The sequence below is a fragment of the Eulemur rufifrons genome, chromosome 8, assembly GCF_041146395.1.
Source record: "Eulemur rufifrons isolate Redbay chromosome 8, OSU_ERuf_1, whole genome shotgun sequence".
Lineage (NCBI taxonomy): Eukaryota > Metazoa > Chordata > Mammalia > Primates > Lemuridae > Eulemur > Eulemur rufifrons.
Genome location: NC_090990.1, coordinates 51183601 through 51209794, shown reverse-complemented (window position 1 = coordinate 51209794; position 26194 = coordinate 51183601). Strand labels below are relative to the sequence as shown.

At 35.0% G+C, this 26194-nt stretch overlaps 1 protein-coding gene and 1 non-coding gene across 2 annotated transcripts in view; one reads left to right on the top strand and one right to left on the bottom strand.

Moving 5' to 3' along the window:
- Nucleotides 1-25897, top strand: part of C8H1orf141 (chromosome 8 C1orf141 homolog) — a 32097-nt gene extending 6200 nt beyond the window's left edge. The window contains exons 3-6 of the mRNA XM_069479184.1: nucleotides 1007-1119; nucleotides 20941-21010; nucleotides 23391-23577; nucleotides 25313-25897. Coding sequence (XP_069335285.1) covers nucleotides 1007-1119; nucleotides 20941-21010; nucleotides 23391-23577; nucleotides 25313-25897 — 955 coding nt within the window. The remainder of the gene's footprint in view (nucleotides 1-1006; nucleotides 1120-20940; nucleotides 21011-23390; nucleotides 23578-25312) is intronic.
- On the bottom strand, nucleotides 9593-9695 carry LOC138391051 (U6 spliceosomal RNA). The gene has a single exon (XR_011234692.1). It is a non-coding gene; the product is annotated as a U6 spliceosomal RNA (small nuclear RNA).
- Nucleotides 25898-26194: the final 297 nt, after the last annotated feature.

Sequence of the window (26194 nt, the reverse complement as noted above, 5' to 3'; positions counted from 1 at the left end):
AGTGAGCTATTATCACACTACTGCACTCTAGCCTGGGCAACAGAGGAAAAAGAGAGAGTCTGTCTCTTAAAAAAACAAAGAAGTAGTAGTAGCAGGGCTCTCGGACTAGGCTGGAAGTAAGGAGGAAAGAAGTGGTTGGATTTGGGACATATTTCCAAGAAAGACTCGATGATATCTGCTGATAGATTGGGAGTGGGAAATAAGAGAAAGAGAAATCAAAGATGGCTGCAAATTTTTTAGTCTAAACCTCTGACTGAATGGAGATGGTGAAGCCTGGGTGAGGAGCAGATCAGGAAGTGGGTGGAATCAATAATTTAGTTTTGAATGTGTTAAGTTTGAGATACCGATAATACAGCTCAGGGCAGGAGTCATACAGGCAGTTGGATATATAAATCTGGAGTTCAGGAAAGAGTTTGAGGTCTGGACTATAAATTTGGAGACATCAGCCTGTGGACGATATTGAAAGGTGCAGGGCTGGATGACATCAACTAAGGGTGAGTATCTGAGGCCTGAGGACAGAGTCATGGGTTGCTCTAGCATTTAGAGTTCAGAAATATCACTATTTAAATAATACTAATAACTTTCTTACGTACCATTAATAGCCAGTTAAAGAATTTAGAGGAGGAAAATTCCTGTTGACCATAAATAAATGCTGTAATCATTTCTGTTATTTGAATTGTCCCTAACTCCGTCCCCAATATCTCGTTGAACTAATTTCCAGCATATTTTTCTGAAAGGATTAATTAGCTTGTGAATTATAATTTCCCGGAGTGCCCTCAATCCTATCACAACTTCCTGTCCCCCTGTACTTCAAATGATTATCACTAATATTTTCAGCTCCTGCTCAAGCAGTCCCAATCTTTTACACCTTGTGCTATAGTAGTATTAATACAACTTCCAAATCTATATAACTGAGACTTTACCACATTTCTCCACATTTATTTTTTAGATTTGTTTTGTAAATTTTCTGGTTATTTTAATTTAGATTCATTTTTATTTCTTCTAGGTATGACTCTTTCAAATGTGAGCCTGAACCTATAAAGAGTGACATCAAAAAGTCAAATTTAAAAGCACACTTTGTTCAAAGAAACATAAAAAAGCAAGAAAGTAAGGCAATAGGTAATGCTTCGTGTAATATATTTACTTCTCCTTTGATTTATTAGTGTGTCTTAAAAGTTCTTGATAATTTGATGCCTGTTGAAAGCATTTGCATGAACTACAAAGAAGAAATTTCCAAAGAAGAGATGTTAAATATCCTAATGAATATACAATTCACAAAATAAAAACATATTTTTATGTTTATAGGGTTATTTTTTTCTAGAAAGAAAATCTCTGAGTTTCCTTTCAGCTCAACTCTATGAATTTCCTTGTTATTGTTTTTGTAAAAATCACGTATGAACAGCTTGCTTAATAGAAACTTAATTTCAGGATTAGAAATTTATGTATCTGTGAGCTAGGAACCAGCATTATAGATTCTCAGTGAATTTGAGTGTTCTGTGTCACCTTATTTTTCTGTCTCTGGCGTTAGCAAACAGTCATTCCAGTTGCATCGTTCTCACTGCCTCCGTGACTGAGGCTCCTTGAGTCCACATTGCCCCATATCGCCTCATTTCTCTGTTATGCTCCATAATCTAATTTCTCAAAAGATTTGTTTACACGTGCTATTGTGTCTGTGGTTTACTTTTATAATGTCATAGTTCTTATGTTCCTTATTATCTTTGAATGTGGGCTGGACACTGTTTGGAAAACTATCTATAGGAACAATTTGCGAACTAGGATGATGGTACCTTACTCCAGAGAGGAATTTTTACTGTTTCAGCCGGGTATCTGGAGGTAGCACTTGTCCAAACATACCCTAACGTGCGTTCAAGGCTTTAATTTCCCTGGAACAGCCAGGTGGCAGAAGCACTGGCCTCAAGGCCGCGTGCAAGCTTACCTATTCTGGTTTACTCCTACCCTAAGGTTATAACCCTCTGCATCCCAGGTAAAATGCATGTGTGTTGGTGGAGGGGGTGGAGAGAAGGGGAAGACATATCAAATATCCCACCTTTGGACCTTCGGTCAGCTTTTGATTTTTGTATTTTTGTCTACCTCGACCCACGAAGCTTCCAAAACCCGACCTTACTTTCACATCACAAATACCCTCAGGGCAAAAGCGGCTTTGCATGCTGGGCTTGCATATCTGAGTTCTTACCTTCTCCTGGATTTAGGACCAGAAGTCCCTCATTATATTTTATCTCTATGATGCTCTTTGGATTTTTAAAAATATTTCATCCAGCCTTTTCAGATGCGTTCAGCAGAACAGCTGGCACTAATAATACTTACATGGCTCTCCATAATGGCAGCAGAAATCTCTAATCAATTTTTTTTCCTACAGTCATAGTGATCTTTTAAAAGCAGAACAATTATCTCCTGATTAAGGGTCTTCAGTGGCTTCTTGCTGCACTTAGTATGAAACTTGCACTCCTTACAAAGATCCTGTGTGTGTGACCTTTGCCTACATATTCAACCTCATCCCCTGACTCCTGACATTCATTGAAACTACATTTTCACTAGCCTTTTTTCTGCACAACTGCCAGTTTGCCTCAGAGAAAGATGCTTTCCCACGTGTCTAAAGACAGTGACACTCTTTTATTCACACAACTTACTCCTCATTTGCAAGTTTCAGTTGCATGTCATCTGCTCAAAGAGGCCTCCTCTGACTACCCCGTTGAAATTATACCTTCTCTGAGGTTCTTCTTCACCACAATTATTTCTGTCACAGCATGCATTTCAATTTACAATTATTCACTCCTTTGCTTTTTCACCTGTTTATTTTCCATTACTATATTACTAAAATATATGCATCATGTGGCAAGTCACAATTCCAGTGCCTCACATATGAGAGGTGACCAACAAAGAACTGTGGATTGAAGGATTACCAGACTCCATCTTAAGTTTGTGACATGTATTATCTCATTTAATCCTCACAGCATTTCTATAAGCACTGTTATTACCTTTTAACAAATAAGGAAAATAAGACTCAGAGAGGTTAAGTAACTTTCCAAAACTACATAACTCACAAAATAGGTGGGATTTGGACACAGGCTATCTAAATCCAAAGTCTGTGTGCTTGATGCCTACACTATACTTACGTTAAGAAATTCCATTAGATCAAGGGTCCCCAACCTATGGTAAGTTGTATAATTGTTTTGTTATATATTACAATGTAATAATAATAGAAATAAAGTGCACAATAAATGTAATGTTCCTGAATCATCCCCAAACCATCCTCCCTGTCCCTCAGTCTGTAGAAAAATTGTCTTCCATGATAATGGTCCCTGGTGCCAGAAAGGTTGGGGACTGCTGCATTTGATGATAATTCAGATTAATAAAACTCATAATCGGGCATGGGAGAATGCAGGTTGAGGGGAATATTTTTCTCCACTGGGGATAGAGTGCCATGGCATCAGCCTAGCTCACAGCAACCTCACATTCCTGGGCTCAGGCAATCCTCTTGCCTCAGCCTCCTGAGTAGCTGGGACTACCGGTGCGCATAATGATGCCTGACTAATTTTTCTATTTTTAGTAGAGAGGGGGTCTCACTCCTGCTGAGGCTGGTTTCGAACTCCTGATCTCAAGTGATCCTCCCGCCTCGGCCTCCCAGAATGTTTACAGGTGTGATCCACCGCGCCCGGCCGAATAACACATATGATTCTATCTTGTTTAGAAACCTGTTATTTTCCAAGAAGATACAGCTTTATTATATAATAGCAAATAATTGAAAGTTATATTCTGTTAATAGAAATTTACTTTTAAAGCAAATTATTCTAGATTAGATTTAGCTCTAAAAATGGAAACACATGCATATGTGATCAAGATTATTAAACTACATTTCTGAAAAGCTTATTACCAGTGGAGAAAATGGTTTATGGGGTTTAATTAAAAGTAGTTTAATAGTATGCAAATATTATTTATGTTTGGATTTGTTTCCTTAGAACCAGTTGAAGAAAATCTAAAATCAAGATCTAGTAGACCTTTTCTTTATCTTAAGGATACGCCTGAGGTAGGTTTAATTTGTATACTTGACAATTATTTAATAGAAACTCAAATTAGCCCTAAAAATTTAAGTATGTTTCTACAAATCCCAACTTCAAATGAATTTTAAGATTTAAAATGATGACTTTTATTTATTTATTTATTTTTTATTTGTTTTTGTTTTTTTTTCATCTTATTGTTATGGGGGATACAGAATTGCAGGTTACATACGTTGCCCATGTACCGCCTTTCTCCCCAAGTCAGAGCTCCAGGCGTGTCTGTTCCCCAGATAGTGCGCGTTGCACCCATCATGTAGGTATATATCCCTCCCTTCCCCACCCCCCCTTCCCGAGTCAGCACCTTCAAGCGTTACCATTCCCCAAAGGGTGCCCAATGCACTCATTGGTAGGCATACACCCATCCCCTCCCCCACCTCCCACCTCAGTCTGACATCCAATTGGTGTCGTTCCTAGATGTATATTTAGGTGATGTTCAGGGAAACCAATTTTCTGGTGAGTACATGTGATGCTTGTTTTTCCATTCTTGGGATACTTCACTTAATATAATGGGTTCCAACTCTCTCCAGGAGAACCATAGAGATGTCGTATCTTCATTATTCCTTATAGCTGAGTAATATTCCATGGTATACATATACCACAGCTTACTAATCCAATCATGTATTGATGGGCATTTGGGTTGTTTCCACATCTTTGCTATTGTGAATTGTGCTGCTATAAACATTCGGGTACATGTGTCTTTGTTACAGAATGACCTTTTTTCCTTTGGGTATATGTCCAATAATGGGATTGCTGGATCGAATGGCAGGTCTACTTGAATCTGTTTAAGATACCTCCATAATGCTTTCCACAGGGGTTGCACTAGTTTGCAGTCCCACCAGCAGTGTATGAGTGTTCCTGTCTCTCCACATCCACGCCAACATGTGTTGTTTTGGGACTTTTTGATAAAGGCCGTTCTCACTGGGGTTAAGTGATATCTCATTGTGGTTTTGATTTGCATTTCTCTGATGATTAGGGATGTTGAGCATTTTTTCATATGTTTGTTAGCCATTCTTATATATTCTTTCGAGAAGTTTCTATTCATGTCATTTGCCCACTTTTTGATAGGGTTGTTTGATTTTTTCTTGCTGATTTTCCTGAGTTCTAAATAGATTCTTGTTATCAGTCCTTTATCTGATGTGTAGTATGCAAATATTTTTTCCCATTCTGTAGGTGGTCTGTTTATTCTCGTGACTGTTTCTTTGGCTGTGCAGAAGCTTTTTAATTCAATCATGTCCCATTCATTAATTTTTGTTGCTGCTGTGATTGCCTTGGGGGTCTTCTTCATAAAATCTTTACCTAGGCCAATGTCTGTAAGAGTCTTTCCTACATTTTCTTCTAGAATTCTGATTGTATCACGCCTAAGGTTTAAGTCTGTTATCCACCGTGATTTGATTTTTGTGAGAGGTGAAAGCTGTGGGTCCTGTTTCAGTCTTCTACAAGTGGCTAACCAATTCTCCCAGCACCATTTACTGAATAGGGATTCTTGTCCCCAGAGTATATTCTTTCCTGCTTTGTCAAAAATTAGGTGACTATATGAGGATGGTTCTATATTTGGATTTTCTGTTGTGTTCCACTGGTCTGTGTCCCTGTACTTGTGCCAGTACCAGGCTGTTTTAAGAACCACGGCCTTGTAGTATAGTTTGAGGTCTGGCAAATTAATACCTCCCATTTTGTTGTTGTTGCTTAAAATTGCTTTTGCTATACGGGGTCTTCTCTGGTTCCATACAAAGTGTATAATTATTTTCTCTACATCTGTGAAGAATGATGTTGGTAATTTAATAGGGATTGCATTGAATCTGTAGATCACTTTGGGTAGTATAGACATTTTAACAATGTTGATTCTTCTGATCCACGAGCATGGTATATTTTTCCATCTATTTGCAAATTCTGATATTTCTTTTCTCAGTGTTTCATAGTTTTCCTTATAGAGGTCCTTTACCTCTTTAGTTAGGTATATACCTAGATATTTTATTTTCTTTGTTGCTATTTTGAAGGGTATTGAGTCTTTAATTTGGTTTTCTGATTGACTGTTATTGGCATATATAAATGTCTCTGATTTGTGTATATTAATTTTGTAGCCTGAGACTTTGCTATATTCGTTAATCAATTCCAGGAGTCTCATGGTTGAATCCTGGGGGTTTTCCAGATATAGCATCATATCATCAGCAAAAAGTGAGAGTTTGATCTCTTCCTTCCCTATTTGGACTCCCTTGATTGTGCTGTCTTGCCTGATAGCTCTCGCAAGGACTTCCAATACTATGTTGAAAAGTAATGGGGACAGTGGGCAGCCCTGTCTGGTTCCAGTTCTAAGTGGGAGTGCTTTCAATTTTTCCCCATTCAGAATGATGTTGGCTGTGGGTTTGTCATATATGGCTCGTATCATTTTTAGGTAGGTTCCATCTACGCCTATTTTGTTAAGCGTTTTTATCATAAAAGAGTGTTGAATTTTGTCAAATGCTTTTTCTGCATCTAATGAGAGTATCATATGGTTTTTGGTTTTGCTTCTATTTATGTGGTGAATTACATTTATAGATTTACGTATGTTGAACCACCCCTGCATCTCTGGGATGAAGCCCACTTGGTGGTGGTGGATTATTTTTTTGATAAGTACTTGGATTCGATTTGCTAGTTAAAATGATGACTTTTAAAGTAATTTCATCTCTGTTAGTATGTAAAACTTTATGTATGGAGACAGTAGAGAAGATAATATATTCTTTGCTGGAGATATTTCAGTACAGTAGAAATTATTTATTGAACATGATAAGGACTACCAGTTATCATAAAATCAGTTAAGACAGAGCATCATAAAAAACTATATATGCATAACAAACATTTTACTTTATAATATAAAAATTTATATCCATTTGTTAATCTTTTAATGTGTAGCCAAGACCACTGTTTTGAGCATGCTATAGTTAATCAAATTATATAATTACAATAGCAACTACCATAAACAGGTTTAGAACCAACACTATTGACTCCTGATAATCACTTGAGCAGAGGTTCATGGGCATGCTGAAAAGTAATTGACTATTCTTGGGCATTGCAGGTGTGTTGGACATCATTCAGTAGGTTTTATCCAGGGAACGAGAGAGTTAAATTAACCCAGAGAATCAGCAAGGGAAAGCCACTTAAGAGAGTCTGTTAGGTATTCATTTATTTGTTAATCCAGATTATTGCTAATATAAAGAAAGAAATATGAATAAATACATCTTAGGTTTATAATTAATAACTGTTACGATTTTGTTGCATATTCTTGTATTTTATAATTTTAAAAAATATTAACAGAATTCAGTCTCCAGATTACTAGTTTTATTCTCATCTAAATGGCTTATTTAGATTCACATTCAATAAAAGTCTCCCAAGAAATATACATTCTAATACCATAATCATTTTACTCCTCATAATAAATTTACTAGCATCTTATAAAAAACATGTACATTTTAATTAAAAAATGAAAATATTCATGTGACCTTAAAAATTAAAGAAAGGCTAATAAGAACACACAGCCCTTCCATCCTATACTTACTTTTTTAATTTCCTCTTTTCCAAGGCAACCATGTTTAACCTTTTTGAGTTTCAGTTCCTTTTATGATTAACTCCATATTTCTAACGAATGAGTTTCTATTGCCAGTTTTAATCTATCAATTCTAAATACTAGTTAGTGAATAATTAATAAAAGGATTCTGAATTAGTTCATTTATGTTACTCCACATCTTACCTCTTGCCCCTCTTTCCTCTTCTGGATCTTTGATAGTTACTTCTTTTGTTTCTTCTATTGTTAGCTTTTGTAACCTGAAATAATATACCTATATTTTCTTTTCTTTTCTAGCATCTTTGATCACTAAATCCTGATTCCCTTTTATATAAGATGAAGATTTTAGCAGTCTTATCCTTTCTTCCAACTCTCCACCACACCTTCTTTTTTAGGTCAACTATATTTACTTTTACATTTTGTAGGTCAATAATTATATTCAGCTTTGCAACTCTGATTAAGCCTTTACGTTTTGTTTATAGGCTAAATCTAAAACTCAAAATGCTATTAACATCATTTATATTATTATACTGTAAATAATCATTCATCAGAGAACAAAGTACTAGGATTACCTTTCTCTTAAATGGGTACAACGATAGAATCTCTTTTCTTATTCTCTATTAGTTACCCAAAAATAATGCCACATCTCAGTTTCTCTCATATTTAGAGTTTAACTGTCTCGTACACGTTTATGTTTTTTTTCCTTAAGTTTCTAGTTGCCTTTCTTTTTTCTTGTGTAGAATGATGATAACAGTAGCAAATACATATAGTGCTTATGCGAGTCAAGTACTATTCAAAGAAAACTTACACTCTCAACAATCCAGTGAAGTAAGTATCATTATCCCTACTTCATAGCTAAGAAAGGAGGCACAAAGAAGATAAACAACTTTGCCTGAGATTAAATAATACATAACAGAACCAGGAAGAACCTAGCATTCTGATTCATTCTCTTTACCACTAAGATATGTAGCCCCCCCAAAAGAAGCATGTAAGTTTCTTACCATATGTGAATATGATCAGGTTTTTTTTACCCATTCTCCTTATTGAGTGGATCCATTCCAATCTTCTTGGAGGAATTGTTCACGATGCCCAGTGACTTCTTGTTCTAAATTTGACCCATTACTTTCAAACCTGCCCTGCAATTATCACCTGGGTCATTCCACTCCTGACTCAGTTCCCCAGATTCTAGTATCCCATATCTTCTTATTTCTTTTTGGATTTCATCTTTATTTTCCTAGAATATATCTCAAAAAAACTTCCCTAGAAATGGTACATTGGTATCTGAGAGTGTTATTTATTTTTCCCATATACTTCATTGATAATTTGGCTGACTGAAAATAGAGGTTCAAAATGACTTTAGCCTTTGAAGACATCGCTCCATTGTCCTATGTAATGTAACATTGCTGTGAAAGGTTCTCAGTCTTTCTAAGTGACTTTTTTTTCTGGAAACTTTTAGGAACTTCTCTTTATCAGCGTTGCTCTGAAATGGCTTGAGGCTGTGCCTAGATGTGGTAATTTTTTGCTTCAATTTATTCTGTTCAATGCTCAGTGGATCCCTCTTTAAGACCAAATGTCTTTCTTTAGTCCTAAAAATATCTTTCTATTATTTCTTTGCCAATTTTCTCTCCACTATTTTCTCTTTTCTCTAATGATCAGATATGAAATTTCTTGGATTGGTTCTCTATATTGTTTTTCTCTATTTTTTTTCTCTTTGAAATGTTGCCCTTTATTATAGGAAATTTCTTCAACTTTTTCTTCCAGTCCTTTCACTGTATTTTTTGTTCAGCAACCATATTTTAGATTTCCAATGTTTCTTTCTTACTCTTGGTGGTTATTTTTTTCTCCCACTAAATCCTGTCACATTTGTTCTTAAAACTTTCTGAAGATATTAGAGTTCATTTTCTTAAGTTCTTCTCTGTTTCTTAAATCATCTATTTCCTCTGGTATTGGTGTTCATTTTGTTTATCATATATCTTTTTTTTTTTTTATGAAACATTTCATGAATTTGTGTGTCATCCTTGCCCAGGGGCCATGCTAATCTTCTCTGTATCATTCCAATTTTAGTATATGTGCTGCTGAAGCTCGCTAGCATGTCTTTGAAGTTGCTGATTTTTTATTATATCTGATTGCTGTGGTCTGAATGTGTTCCCCCAAAATTCATATATTGAAACTTAATTGACAATATGACTATATTAAGGGGTGAGGACTTCAGAAGGTGATCAGGTCATGAGGAAAGAGCCCTCATAAATGGGATTAGTGACCTTATAAAAGAGGTTTTAGGGAGGTGTTTGTCCCCTGAGTGTGCAGCAGCAAGGTGCTATTTGTGGAGCTGAGAGCCAACCCTCACCAGGCACCAAATCTGCTGGCAACTTGATCTTCAACTTTCCAGCCTCCAGAACTGTGAGAAATAAATTTCTGTTATTTAAAAGTCACCCAATTTAAGATATTTTGTTATAGTAGCCCAAATGGACTAAGACACTGGCAAATTTTCATTTGTCCGCGTTTAAGAATGAAGATATAGTTAATTTTTCTAGGAAGCTTCCATGAATTTTATAAATAAGTCTCTCTCCAGAGTTGAAAAGCTAATTGTTCTGTGTATATGGCAGCCTTCTTAACCACCGCACTTTACTTTAGGATAAGAGGGCAGAGTAGACAGTTTTCCTGCAAGCCTTCTTTCCCGATGCTAACATGAAGAGAGTTTTACTCTGGGGAGCCAAAAACCACACTAGCAGGAAGTTTATTGAGAGAAAAGCACTCCTGATTTTAGCCTGGGGTTAATTAAATGCCATTTCCTGGAACTTTGCAAGTGGGATAGGGTAACTGGGAGATGGGGAAAGTGGCAACCGGTCAGAAATTTCATAGACAGAATTTCAGTTTACCTCTCTCTGTACAACTGTTGTTCTCATTCCCACTTTCAATATCTGCCTCCTCTAAGCCTGGAGTTTCTTCAGGTTTCATAAAAAAACATAGCATTATATTGTTTTTTTTTAGTGGATCTGGCTTCAATTATCTTTCTTTCAGAAATCTGTTGAAATCTCTCTTATGCACTGATCTCTCTCTCTCTCTCTCCCTATTTCTTTCTCACAAACACACATGCACACCTCCTTGTTCCCCTCTCCCCCCTCCCATCCTTCCTTCCTTCCTTTCTTCCTTCCTTCCTTTCTCTCTCTCTCTCTCTCTCCCTCTTTGAGACAGGCTCTCACTCTGTCACCCACCCAGGCTAGAGCACAGAGATGATGTCATCAGAACTCTGCAACCTCTAATTCCTGACCTCAAGCAATCCTCCTACCTCAGCCTCTCAAAGTGCTAGGATTACCAGCAGAAGCCACTGTACCCAGCCCCTGTTCTCTTTCTGTTAAAAGTTGATTCTTTTTTGTATTGCTTTGCCATAATTGTAAAGAGATCTCACTAGGACGTGCCTACCATCAGCATGGCCCATCGTATTGACTCAGAAGTTCTCCTCCCCTTTAAAGCCAACACCTCCACTACTTCCCCTAATCTACATTCATTGCTCCCTCAATAATTTCTTGTTTGACTTTTCCTGAAACATTTCTTAGACAAGTATAGCATCTGTTTCCGCATCTTCTCCATGAATCTTCAATGTAAGAAATGGTGAGGTACTGAACCAAAACAGTAGCAATGGGAAGGTAGTGGAGGGCACTGATTAGGGAGAAATTAAATAGTCGGACTTGACAGAATTTGTAAGTGGCTGTATATGGTGCTTAGAATGATAATCCCCAGGTTTCTTCTTTGGAAAACTGAATAAATCATGGTGCTATTAACTGAAATTCCATTAAGTTTGATGTGTTATATTTTCACTATCATTTAGTTTTAAAAATTTTCTAATTTCCTCTGTCATTTCTCCTTTGAGTTATGGATTCTTTAGAGGTGTATTATAAAATTTTGAAATATTGGGAGTTTTCCCAGTTATCTTACTGTTATTGATTTCTAATTTAATTCCATTATGGTCAGAGAACATATTCTGTAGGATTTCAATCCTTCTAAACATCTATTAAGACTTGTTTCGAGGCTCATGATATGGTCTATCTTATAGAAAGCACTATATATACTTGAAAGAATGTGTATTTAGCAGTTATATAGCAGTATTCTATATGTATATAAATATGTAAGTATATTTATAAATACAAAGTATATCTTTATATTATAGATATAGAAATATGTAAGTATATGTATAAATTAGGTCAAGGTGGTTATTAATTTCATTCAGTTGTCTGTGTCTTTACCGGCTTTTTTAATCTAGTTATCTATCAATTGTTGAGAGAGAGATGTTAAAATATCTACCTATGATTATAAAATTGTGCATTTCTCCCTTTGAGTTTATAAATTTTCACTTCATGTATTTTGGGACTCTTATTAGGTGCATATGTATTTATGATTTTTATGTCTTGTGACTTGATCATTTTGTTATTTATATAATGAAATGTCTTTCTTTATCTCTAGTAATACCTATTTTTCTTGAAGTCTATTTTGTCTGATATTAATAGAGCCACTCTGGTCTTCTTATGTATCCTATGTACATAGTATAATACTTTTCTGTCAGTTTACTTTCAACTTATATTTAAGGTGCATCTCTTATAGACAACATATACCTGAGTCTTGCTTTTTTTGTTCTTTTCTTTCCTCACAACCTTTCAGACTGAATGAGTCTTGCTTTTTTATCTATGTGGAGAATTTCTTTTAATTGAAATGTTTAGTCAATTAACATTTAATATAATTATGGATATGGGTGAAGTTAAGTCCATCATTTTATTCCTACCTTTTTGTTTGTCCCTCTTTTTCTGTTACTCTGTTTCTTCTTTCCTTCCTTTTTTTAGAATTATTTGAATATTTGTTAAAATTACATTATAATTTCTCTATTGGCTTTTAGCTATACCTCTTTGTGCTTGTTTAGGGTTTTTAGTGGTTCCTGTACAGATTAAAATATATCAACTTGTCACAGTCTACTTAGAGTAAAATTGCACTAAACATAAAGATGTCAAAACCTTTAAATTCTATAGGTCCATTTACTCTCTTCATCCTTTTTACTATAGTTTTTATATATTAATATATTACTATAAACCTTATAAAACAATATTATAATTTTTTCTTTCAATAATCCTGTATGTTTTAAAGAAAGTAAGGGGGTAAAAAATAACCAAATATTCGCCAGATCTGATGTTCTTCAGTCCTTACTAAAGATCCAAGTTTCTGATATCATTTTCCTTAAACCTGAAGAACTTTCCTCAGCATATTTTATAGTGGAGGTCTGCTGTCAACAAATGCTTTTAGTTTTCTTTTACCTAAAAATGTCTCAGGATATTTTTGAAGGAAATTTTTGTTTGACACAAAATTCTGGCTGATAGTTTTATTTTTCTTTCAGTCTGTTAATGATATTCCAATACCTTCTGGCTTTCACGGTTTCTGATGAGAAGTAAGGAGTATTTTGAATTGTTGTTTCCTTGTATGTAACTTGTTTTTCTCTGGCTGCTTTCAAGATGTTATCTTAATCTCTGATTTGCAGCAGTTTGACTCTGTGTGTAGGCATGGTTTTCTTTATATTTACCCTGCTTAGGATTGACTAAGCTTCTGAAATTTGTAAATTTATGTCTTCCGCCAAATTAAGAAATGTCTGACCATTATTTCTTCAAATATTTCCCCCCATCTACTTCTCTCCTTCTGAGATTCTTATTACACATATGCAGACCTTTCGTTATTGTCCCACAGGTTCCTGGATCTCTATTTTTTATATTAAATAATTTTTATTAATCTACTAATATTTTTAAGTTCCTGACTCTTTCCTCAGAAATCTCAATTTTGTTTTAAGCTCAACCAGTGAATTTTTACATTTCAGGTAGTACATGTTTTAATTCTACAATTTCCCTATTTAAAAATAGTTTCTGTTCCTCTAATAAGATTTCCTGCATTTTTCCTTCACTTTGAACATATTTTGCTCTTTCATCAAGTATAGTTGTAATAGCTGGTATAAAATCTCTTAATTGCAATATATGGGTCATTTCAGGATGATCTTGTTTTAATTTCTTTTTTGTTAAGGCTAGGTTTCACTTTCCTGGCTCTTTGTGTGTCAGGTTGGATTTATTCTGGAAATTACTATTGTTGTATTGTGGAGACTCTGAACTCTGCTGTAGTCCTACAAAAAGTATTGTTCTAGGAATCAATTAATTTGATTGGACTCAAAATACAGAAGCAGCTCAAATTTAAGTTCAGTTGTTTGATCCTTAGCAGGCTGCTTGTAGTTTGTCCTCAACACACATGGTTCAGAGGGTAGCCAGAGACATGGGCAGGATGTCTCTTTTACATGGAAGTCTCTCAAGCAGGAAATTTCTGATACATAGAAAATGGGCTAACATCTTTGACTCTCTTCTTTTTAGCATTCCTTTCTCACTTTCCAGCTTCTTTGTTTTCTCTAAACTTTGTCCTCTGGTTCTTCTGGCCAAAAATAACACAGGTTTTCTATCAAAGTTTTAGATGCCCCGTGTGGTGCCAACTTCAGCCTGCCTTCAAACTAAAAGCCATAAAAATAGCAACTTCACCCCATCTAAGTTAACTATTCCAAATTTCAATGCTTTTTCTTTGTCACCTTTCCTTTGTTCACTCTCCAGGACCTTCAGATCATGTGTGTGTGTGTGTGTGTGTGTGTGTGTGTGTATTTTGTCTAGAGTTTGTGGTTTTTATCTGAGGGAGAGTAGGTCTGATAAGGGATTATTACTCAGCCATGCTGAAAAAGAATTCCCTGGAGATTTTACTACTTCCACCGTCTTTTACTATTGCATTACTTGGTACTCCCTAAATATTTATAAATAATAATGGTGATAGGTGTTACTCGTGTCATATCATATACTAATATAGTACCGTTAACTATGATGTTGGCTGTTAGTTTTACATAGATATAATTTTTAAAATAGTATTAAGATATTCTTCATCATATTTAATAGGGATTGCATTGAATTTGTAGATCACATCATATTAAGAACATATTATCTCTGTAGTTTTATTATAGTTCTTATCAATAATAGTGGTTGAATTTATCAAATGTATTTTTAATATTGTAGCTATTAAAAATAATTACATTACTTTTCTCCTTCTTGGCTTATTGGGTAATGAATTATAATAATATGTCTATTAGGAACCTTTCACTTCTTGATAACTGTATTTGGCCATTGTGAACTGTTCTATTAGTGTAGTGTTGGTTAGCATTTTATTTTGAATTTGTCAAAAACCCTGTAGTCCTACATGAGGTTAGTTTGTAGGCTTCTCATAGTGTGTTATATTTTCAGACTTTGATGATAAGACCATGTATGACAGCTTATAAAAAGAACTGAAAAGTGTGTGTTGCTGTTGACTTTTTAATTTAATTAATATTATAGTGCATGAGAATTACTTGTTGCATGAGAATTACTTGTTGCATGAAAATTTATTTATTTGTTTGTTTGTTTGAGACAGTGTCTCGCTCTGTTGCCTGGGCTAGAGTGCCGTGGCATCAGCCTAGCTCACAGCAACCTCAAACTCCTGGGCTCAAGCAATCCTTCTGCCTCAGCCTCCCGAGTAGCTAGGACTACAGGCATGTGCCACCATGCCCGGCTAATTTTTTCTATATATTTTTAGTTGTCCAGCTAATTTCCTTCTATTTTTAGTAGAGATGGGGTCTTGCTCTTGCTCAGGATGGTCCCGAACTCCTGAGCTCAAACAATCCACCCGCCTCAGCCTCCCAGAGTGCTAGGATTACAGGCGTGAGCCACCATGCCTGGCCTGTTGCATGAAAATTTAAAAGAACTTATCTATAAATCTATTTGGGCCTGTTTACTATTTTAAACTATCTTTTAAAGATAGTTATTTGAAACTTCTTTACATTTCTTTTAGGAATTATTGGTATGCTCAAATTTTCTACTTCTCATGGCCATTTTAGAAATCTTTCTCTATGATAAAGTTGCTCTGTTTGTCTTTCAAGACATCCTCTCACAACGGTCTTTCTTACCTATTTAAACTTATTTTTTATACCCAATAGATAATAAATGCCTCCCTGATCTAAATACACTGTTTTCTGACTGTCTTATGAAACTCTAAGTTTGTATTGTTGACCTCTCCTGAAATGTCCTCATCTTTAAATCTTAGCATTAAATTCTTCCTCCTCTGTGAAATCTTTCCTGTCTATTCCAGTCTATTGATATCCCTTTCTTCTAAACTCTTCTTCATTATAGATTATATTGATTGATTTGGTTCTTAGTAATATTGCACTATTACATTACTTACTGTTTGTGTATACTAATCATATCTATCTGATAACAATATGAGCTCTTTATGGCCTAGATTTTTTTCATACACCTTATTTTTATTTCACATTATCCAGAACTACATATATTCTGTGCCTAGTGTAAAGAAAAATTATAGATCATAAACAATTATTTATTTGGCTTATTGATGAAGTCACAAATTATGCAGTTTATATTTACATACAGATATTTTAGATAGCTAGATATGTGTATTTTAATAAAAATATATGGACCTGATCTGAGATGCTAACCTAGGAAAAGCTGTATTATTTTTTTTCCAGTTTTTCCTCAGAATTATTCTGCTGTATTTATTTAATGTTAGAGAGAGTAAAGCTTCTGTTAAAACAGAAGGCTTTTTTTCCCTGCAGTATTCGAATTTAGACTTTCCCTGAATTTGGAGAAATAAATTTTATGTGAATAGAAAGGCTTAGAGACAAAGGAAATAAAAGTTAGTAAAAAGTGTAAGCATAGGCAAATCTCTTAACTTCTATAGGTTTGTTTCCTTACCCACAAAGTGGTAATGATAATGCCCACTTCATAGGAGCTTTTTTGGGGATTAAATAAAACTTTATATTTGAAAGTATTTAAGGAGCCAGACAGCTATTAGTTATCATAATTAGATATTCCAAATATGAATAATCAAGTATAAATTATTTATTTAATATACACATAGAAAGAAATTTCTAAGATAGTTTTATACTTTTCTGATGTTTAGGAGGAAAATGCAGAGCCCTTGCAGGTTCTATATTCACAGCAGAAACAAGCATGTGGAAAATTGCGGAGTTCTACAGTCTTTTCTCCTATAGTTAACATTCAATCTAATGCTTATGAAAAGGAAAGAGACTCTACTTTATTAACAGGTATACAAATTATATGTTCATATTGAAATAACTGAAAGCTAACTACATCTAAATCTAAGATATAAGCATTAAAAAATCTTCGACCAAGGAATATCAGTCTTTGGTCATACTGATATTTCATAGTATTTCATGACTTAATAACATCTGAAGACCATTACATAAATGATTCCTTAGTATGACATATAAGGTCTTTCCGGCCTTCTATTCTGACTCTTTAAACTTTGCATACCACACTGATTCTAGTCATATTTAACAGGCTGTTTCAACTACTGTGTGAGTTGATTTATTCTATTTTCTATACTCAAAACATACTTATCCACCTGCTAGATTCCTGTTCATCTTTAATAGTTAGAAGACTTTTAAAAGCAATTAAAAGAAAATCCAACAGCCTCTAACTTAAACAGTAAAGATTCTTATTCCCTCAAATAACAAGAAGTCCATCAATAAGGCAGTTGCACAGCTGGTTAATTCAGGGCACACTGTCCTTTAAGCTTCCACTCAGATGTCACATCTTCTCTGAAGTGTTCCCTGAGAGCAGTGGCCGGATGTTCTACTCTTTCAACAAAGCAATCGCTCTTTATAAAATTTCTTAAGCCTCTCTACAGAAGCATTTTATACTTCTTTTAACAAAGTCCCAAATTAAGATTTCTGGGAAAGTTGCCAACATAAATACAAGTTTATCCTGGTCAAAATGAATAAAAAAAGAAGAAAAGTGGAGAAGAAAAAATTATTAAATTGAAAGTAGGACATTTTATTCCAGACCCAAAGAAAATCTGCCATGTATTACAATATGAAACAGTTTGAAAGAATATTCCAGAAATCAATGCACAGTTCCACTTCCTAGGAGAAAGGAGCAACATTGAAAGAGGCAACAGAATTAGAAGCTATTCTGAAAACCCCCTATTAACCACCCATCCCACTGCACACACGCACGCACACACACACATTCAACTTAAAGAAAAGCAGTTTATTATAAGTGATGGGTCACAGAATGATGGGAAATCCTCTCCTTGGGATTCCTTTCCTCATTGCAAGTCAACAGCTTTCCATGTCTGTGTTAGCAGTATTTTGAGAAAAATGTAATGGCCGTAACTAGTCACTTCTTTTTCTGGCTTCCTCGTATTGCTTTACATGTACTCAGAGTTAGGGTAAAAACCTCCTAAATTGGAGGAGAAAGGTCTTGAAGGGAGGGTTGACAATTGAAAAGACAAAATACAATTTCGTAGGAGCCATGTTTGGAAGTGTGAATGATAGCTATAAAGATAATGGTGGAAAGACAAAACATGAACTTATCAAACAGCATGTGAGCCATGAGGCCTTTCTTTGACTAAATTCCTCCCCAGACTGACTTGCTTACCTCAAGAAAGAGGTAGGAAAAAAAGGAAAGCCAAGTAACACCTCACACGTAAATAGACAGAGTCCCCCCTGTCCCCTGTCCCACCATCACCTTAGAGTCATGAAAAGGTTTCACAGAACACACAGTGCACAGAAACAAATTTTCCATAATTTCTCAGGGCTCCAGCTTCCTTACAGCCTACTTAGGCAACTGAATGCCTAACTTGTAACATAAAGGAACAACATCGGGATTTACCTATTAATTTCTAACGGGGGAATTTAATAGTGCCCAGGTAAACAGGGAAAGTATCCAAAGAAAATTTACCCCTGTTATTTTTGGACAAATATAAGCCCAGATTTAAAAGACCTGATTCAAAGTTGAGCAGAAAGAAAATCAAGAACAAAACATGGGACCTACGCAAAAATTCTGTAGCAAAGAAAGGAAATAATTTAAAAGTTAGCTAATGGTCCCATTTTGACAGGATTTGTACCCTAGGAAACAGGAGAAAATTTGGACAATAATTGTTCTATATGCTGAAGAAATTAAAAAAAAATAAGAATTCTATGAAATAAGGTCTGAAAATGTAAAAGATAATCTTCAAGGATAAAATGATGCTACCAGAGCTAAACAATATTTTTAAAGAAACAGGTAATGCTAACATAGAACTTAAAATGATATTAAAAGCAGAAAAGAGTAGAATAAACATTTGAGTAAACCAAATTATAGATCTGAAGTGCAGGTTTAGGAAAATCACACAGAATGCAGTGTAAGAGGACAAAAATGGGACCAGATTAGACAAGACGGTAAATTGAGAGAAGAAAACAGATATCCAACACTGAGATAGCCAGTGTGTTTGAAGGAGATAACAGAACAAATGGAATGAACGGACTGAAAAGGTGTATTCAAAAACCATGTTAGAATAATGAAAATACTCTCTATCTTGATTTTACTTACATTAGTGTATTTGTCAAAATTTATCAAACTGTACATTTAAAATGTGTGTATTTTATTGTACGTAATTTATACCTCAATAAAGCAAAGTTTAAAAGAAAAATAAAGACTAACACTATAAAAGTGTAAAACACCAAAAATATAATAGATTAAAATAACTAAGAAAGACCTATACAAATGCAGCGAATATTAATAATATTTCATTTAAAATACAAAATAAGATTAGTTTCTAATATCAATGCTAATTAAATATATAACATAATTTATCAAAGTATCCGCTCATCAGTGTTCACTTACATTTTTCCTGAAGGATATCCTTCAGTAATTCTTACAGGGGTGACCCGTTAGTTGTTAATTCTTCTGAATTGCCTTTATTTTGCTATTACTATTGAATAATAGTTTAGTTGATGTAAATTTTTAGGTTATAAATTATTTTCTTTCAGCACTTTAAAGGTACAGCTTTATTATCTTCTGGAATCAATTATAGATTAGAATTTTGTTCTTGGTCTAATTGCCAATCCTTTGTAGAAAAACTGTCTGGTAGTTTTAGAATTTTATGATCTGTTTTCTGGTTGTTGTTTTTTTTAAGACAAAGTCTCGCTCCACTAGCATGTCTTATCTAGACCATAGCAACAGCCTTCTAATTACTCCATTGCCACTCATGTTAGCCCTTACCCCACAGATTATCCATCTTTGAGCAGAGTGATGTTTCTAAAGCATAAATCAAACTACGTCTGTTGAAAACCCTCCAAAAGATCACTATTGTAACCAGAATAACATCTTAACTCTTCACCATGGCTTACGACTTGGCCCTGCTACCTGTCTCATGTCATCTTACTCCCCGCCCCCATTCCCTACACCCCAGCATCACTGGCCTCTCAGCATGCCAACCTGGTATCACAGCAAGACCTCCACACCTCCTGTTTCCTCTGCCTGGTGGGCTGTGCCCCCAGCTCTTTACCTGGCTGCCTCCTTCTCTTTACTCAGATTTCAACTCAAATATCCCCTCTTGGGAGAGGACTTCTATTGCTATCCTAGGTGAAATAAGGAGTTTTTATTCTTCCATAATACTTATAAGTATTTGAAGTTATTTTATATTTGTATTTGTTGGTTGGTTTACTTGTTTATTGACTGTTTCCTTCCTCTAGAATAGAGCTTCCCAACCAGTATACTGGGTAGCCTATTGTGCTTGGAGGGGGTTATAGGTGTGCTGAAATATTAATTCCTTGGCCTTCAAAACTGCTCAGTTGGCCTTATGGTGGCCCACCACAAGTATTAATAGACTTAAGAATTTATGCCAGTGTACTGTACAAGTAATATTAAGTGGAGTGTTTGCCATGATGTGAAAAAGGTTAGGAAGCCTGGCACTAGAATATAAATTAGTTGAGGACAGGAAAAAGCTGAAATTGTTGTTAATAGCGTATGTGCATGAGAACACTTAGGAAAGTTGAAAAATTCTGGAGTGGCCACCAGGCATATTTGGAAGGATTCAATCTTGGACACTTCCTTCATGCCAGGTGGCAAGATTTGTTTGATATCCACTAACTGACCTCCCTTTATACCAACAGTGTTGAACTATTTGAGGCTTCCTACTGGTTAATAATGACTTCATGTGTTAGAGAGATTTGGAAATTTAGGAATGCTTTTCTTCCACAAAATAATCTCTAAGATCACTTTTATGTTTGATCTGTCTTGCCAAATATTAGAAGCTTGATCTCATTCTTTTTCAATTCTATCTTGTTCATTCAAGAAGTGTTTACTGAGTAGCTACTATAGATCAGGCACCATACCAGGTGCTTTCCATATGTAATTTGAAATTATAAAATAGTTTACAAAAGGTATTTTCTAAATGGCCACAATATATGTCTTTTATGAAAATCTTTTGTAATTTCAGCTCAAATTGAAAAGAAGACTAGGAAATCATTGGATTCTGTTGGCCATTTAGAAGACTACATAAATAAAAGGTAATTTATTTTAAAATGTTAAATATTTTATTCTGTTCATTATTTCTAGTAGCATGCTTTCTGCCTTTTGTTTTATAATAGATTAGAATGAATTTATTCTGCCTTATTTTTTTTGATGAATGAATTAGAAATTTTATTTCCAAGCTCTTCAAAGATTGTTACAAACACAAATAATGTATCCTTCCAAAAGTGTTCCAATTAAATGAAAGGCACATCATCAAAGTAAAACACTTGTGACATTATGAATTCTTTGAGGTTGTAATATTTTCACATTATGTTGTTTTTAACCATTTACAAGGTTCTGTAGGTCACATTTTAAATGTTCTTAAACACATGAAATAATACAGTATTTTTTTAAAGTACAACTACAAAGCAGAGGAACATAAGGATGCAAAGACTGATTCTGCTTCATGTACACAACATAACATTTATCTTTCCAAACAAGTTTGCTAAGAAACAGCTCCCATGTGTAGTGTTAAAAATAAAACAATATCTCATTTAGAAAAATCAAGACATCATTTGATTAATAAAGCCTATTCTTCTCCCCTAATTTTTACTTTCTTGTCTTCATTTAGAAATTGTAAATTTGTGAGAAAAGAACAACTTTAGTTATGGTATAAAAATCTTTGTCAGGAAAAACAATTACAAATATTTAATTTTTTTAACAAACAAAAATGTTTCCTTCCTAAAAGGAAATAAAAAAAACATACATGTTATTCCAGACACAGAAACACCAGTAATTCATTTATGAAAGATATGCATTTTGATATATTTGGTGGTAAGGGTTTTGTGTTTTTTTTTTTTTTTTTTGTCTTAAGGATGAAGCACTTCACCAAAAGAACCAGGCCGTTATTATTTAAAACTGTACTCCTTCACTCAGTTTCAGTTTCTTTATTTTAGTAGAAACTCATCAATTTCTGTAGAATTTTGGTTATAGGTCCAGGCCACAGGAAAGGACTGAAATATCTATTTGGATAGGGACAAGTGCTTTCTTGAGGCTTGGAGGCAATCATTCATCACTTTGTACTTGAAGGCATTCCACAGAGAACGTCTTCCCTAAATTCTTCAGAGTAAAGCCGAAGGGGTTGCGTCCAGCTGGACCGCCAAGCAGCAGGGCCTCCTTGCAGGCGTCCCGCATGCAGCACTGCTGAAGCTCTGCAGCTGCCCGAGAGACCTGACTTTCCCTGGTTTGAGCCCGTGTTCACCCAGCAACGTCTGGAAGGCTCCTCCAAACAAGGAGTCCTTGATCCGCGCCATGGAGGCCTCCAGCTTGAGCTGCTCCACCAGGCTCTGCAGGGCGCTTGTGCTGGCTCTGGGATTCTGCCTTATTATTAACATTTAGTCCATAGTACAATCCAGTGAATAGTCCGAGACTGCTCAGCTACTAGGCATCACATCCAGACCTTGGAGAGAAAGACATGAAAAAATGAATGGAGAGAATACAATTATGTTTTTGTAGTAGACACACAAATTTAATTACATTACTACATGAATGTGAAAAAAGTAGCTTCTTTTTTTCTTTGGATAAAGTTCTAATTTTTCTCATGGACCCCTCATTCTCTGTGTAATGAAAAAAAATCATTAGTCCAGTGTGTTTTAAACTTTGGAGCAATAATGAACAGCCTCTTTAGGCTTAAATCAGTTGTTCTGTTTCTTTCCAAGACAGTGTCTATACTGCTGCCAGGATTGGTGATCACAGGTCCTATTTTTAGATGTTCTGTGGCTATTTACATCTGTGGTACATGAACTCATGGTCTATTCTCCCTGAACTTGGATAGGGTCCACTCTCAATTGTCATTGGTGTGGTAGAATCCTCTGAGTCTCTGTCATGTCCTGCACCTGTCCTTAGCTGAGGCTGTCCAGACCTTGCTTATGCCAAACCTTTGCTACAGGTTATCACAGCCTTGCAACAGCAAGCCCCGTGGCAAACCTAAACTCAATGTCTTTGTCCCATGTGAGCCAAGGGAGACCTGGAATAAAACTTACATCCTCTCTCTGCCTGACCACACTATTCTATTCTCTTAACAAAGCTGGGGCCGCCCTTTGATGGCATGAAGCTGCCCTGTGAAGCTTCTTCCAGAATTTCAGCAAAGGATGTAGGAAATATCTCTCTATTCTTTGGTTTTCTCCTCAACCTACATGATATCATCCCCCACTCCAATCCAAAGAGGCACACATATAACTATTTTGCTTCCACCTCTGCTTTTGCTGTTTTCTCCAGAAAAGGCAAGAAGAGATGTTCTTGTCAGTCTGAAAGTCTATGGGAGAGAGGTTGGTGCAGATGTTGGCAGTGACTTCTAGGGATAAGGAGAGGCAGACAAGAACTAACAAGCTGAAATCAGCCCTATAAACATCTCCCTGAACTTGTGTTTATTTTCAGAGGAAAATCTCCACAGATGAATGATTTTAATGCAAAAGAAGATGAATCTATCAGAAATTATCAATTAAATGAGTATTGTTCAGTAAGAAAGAAAAGCTTGCTCCCTTTGTGCTTTGAGGATGAGCTGAAAAATCCAAATGCCAAGATAATCAACATTAGTCCAGCAAAGACAGTAACTTCTCAGATGGTAATAAGAATATCTACTATTGTTCAGTAACTATGCATGGTAATACTACTTATGGGAATCACCCGTATATTCTAGTTACAGAATCTTTGATAAATCCTTCTTACCTCTTGGTTTCACATTCCAACATGATAACAACCCTTAAGTTCTTAATGCTCTTTTTTAGAACCATTCCCCCCAAACTGGTGATTCCTTTGCACCAGCTGACAATGTTGTGTTTTTCTTTATGAAGAAGGGTTTATCAAATTTGCTTGATTATAAAAGGGATGTAAAATAGAACAGGTATTTTTTAAAATGACTGGACCATGTGTTCATTTTTCCAATAATCTATTTTAGCTATTTCAACCGGAAAGCACATTTATTAAAGGCTATTTGGTAGCTCACAGAGTCTCTAGGAAAGCTAGAGAGACAGTCTGGCTTGAAAGCTATCTAGTTAGTAATCACCCGGTAACAGCCCCAGACTGCTCCCCTGGGGCCCATGCTATTGTCATACCTAACAGTTTACAACTCTGATGCTGGGCAGGGAAAACTCTTTGTAAGACCTTTGCCACTGCTGCCTTTCAAAGCTAGACATAGCTCCCACCACTCCCACCAGAATAGTTTTCACAGTGATTTTTCACAGTGCTTGCTGTTTTTGAACTGAAGAGTTTCATAGGTGTATTTGATTGACAGAGCCTAGATCAGACACTTATACCTTAATTAGAGAAGCCAACAAAGATAGTTTCTGCCTCTACTTAAGAGTATATAGACTTGTAAGGTGGAAAATTCCTTAAGATGTTGGACAGACCAAAAATATGACAAACTTTCATTACTATGGCTAAATAGGCAATATTTGCATCACTAGTGGATTGCAAAATAGATTAGTTGTCATCTTTTCAGTAATCATGGGTATCAATGTACATTTCACACTAAGTACACTAATGTACAATGACCCAATGTCCAATTTCACTAATTATATTTTTAATGAAAAGTAATTATTGACTGAATATTTTCAAACTAAATACTAATAATATGCATATTTGACTAGTTTCTTTGGAGCTAATCTTTTTTCCCTAATAATGGAGATGTGGAAAAAAGTTTAAAGAGTAGCTCATACACAGATTTTGCTATTACTGTGATTTAAAAAAATGGTCTATTTTTAAGTTAATCTATTACTTTGGCTATTTTATTCCAAATATATATTGAGCACTTTGATGTGCCAGGTGTTGTGCTAAGGGTTGGGGTACAATAATAAGTATAGCATCTGTGGAGATAATTTTAAATTTTTTGAATCATTTACTAGAATATCCAGACTTTGTAATTTTGGCTGTAATCAGTCCCTTATCATCTTTGACTCATTCATTTTTTGGTATGCTTTTTAATTTTTAGAACGTAGAAACCTAAGATATGCCAGAACAATGTTCCATCCTACCAACCACCTTATTTCCCAATGACAATACCTCAAACATTTAAGAAATGTACTTATGCTTTCATATTCTACTTTTCTTAAAAAAGGATTTAAGAAGGGCAAAAGTTCAGATTTATCCCAAACACCTCTATAGAGTATTAAGAAGCGAAAGAAGTATGTCACATACGAGTCCATCATTTTTGTGTATTTGAATACCACTATTGTTCATATTAAATACTTCTATGTAATCATTTAAAAAATATTTACAATTTTATTTTCATGTTTAAAAATATAAGCAGCTTTCTTGCCTCAATATTCTTATGACTAAGTACTTTTTTCTTTAATCCACAGGAACAGAGTGACACAAATCCCATAATTTTTCATGACACAAAATATGTACAAATGTTACTTTTGACAAGAAATAGGTTTACTCCCCATCTTTTGGGAAATGAAAACATTTACCCACGTGAAAGAACAAATGTTGCTCTAGAAAGAAATTGTGAAATCCTCAAATCTTTAATTGGTGATCAATCTGTTACTCCTTCCAAACCCAGAAAAACTATGCCTACAGCAAAGAGAAAGGGTGTCCAAACCATATCTTTTGAAGTGGGCCGAAGAATTGTAGATGATACACTAAGGAAGAAAACCAATAAGCGATCATTAGAAAACAGATCTTGCAATACATTCTATAATTTCTCGCAGAATTTTTCCAGCCTAACAAAAAAAATTGTGGATTACCTTGATAAAACTGCTGTTCAAGAAATGAGCACTAAAAATGAAAAATTTGAAAGAATGTTTTCTGCAGTAAAACCAAGGAATACATACAAATTTAGTGCCTCACCTGTCAAGTATTACCCAAAACCTTTTAAAAATATGCATGAACTAAATAATGTAACTCCATTGGATGATTTGTTAAATTTGCCAAGTGAAAATTAAATGCCTCAAAAAATATCACTTATACAGTAATGTTTGGGTAATAAGAAGCAAATAACCAAGTTCCAAGATCATAGAAGAAATTATTATCCAAATAGTAATGTTCTAACAGATGGTATCAGAAAGCAAGGCATAGAAATTGGAGTTACAAATCAGCAGTGGTCTATTCAAGAACAATCAATATTTTTGGTAAATAATAGGACAAAATTAGGAAATAATTGTCAACAAGAGGAACTAGTTCATGACTTTCTATTATCTCAATTTGTTGGTCAGTCATCAGCATTTCTACAGTAAAATCTG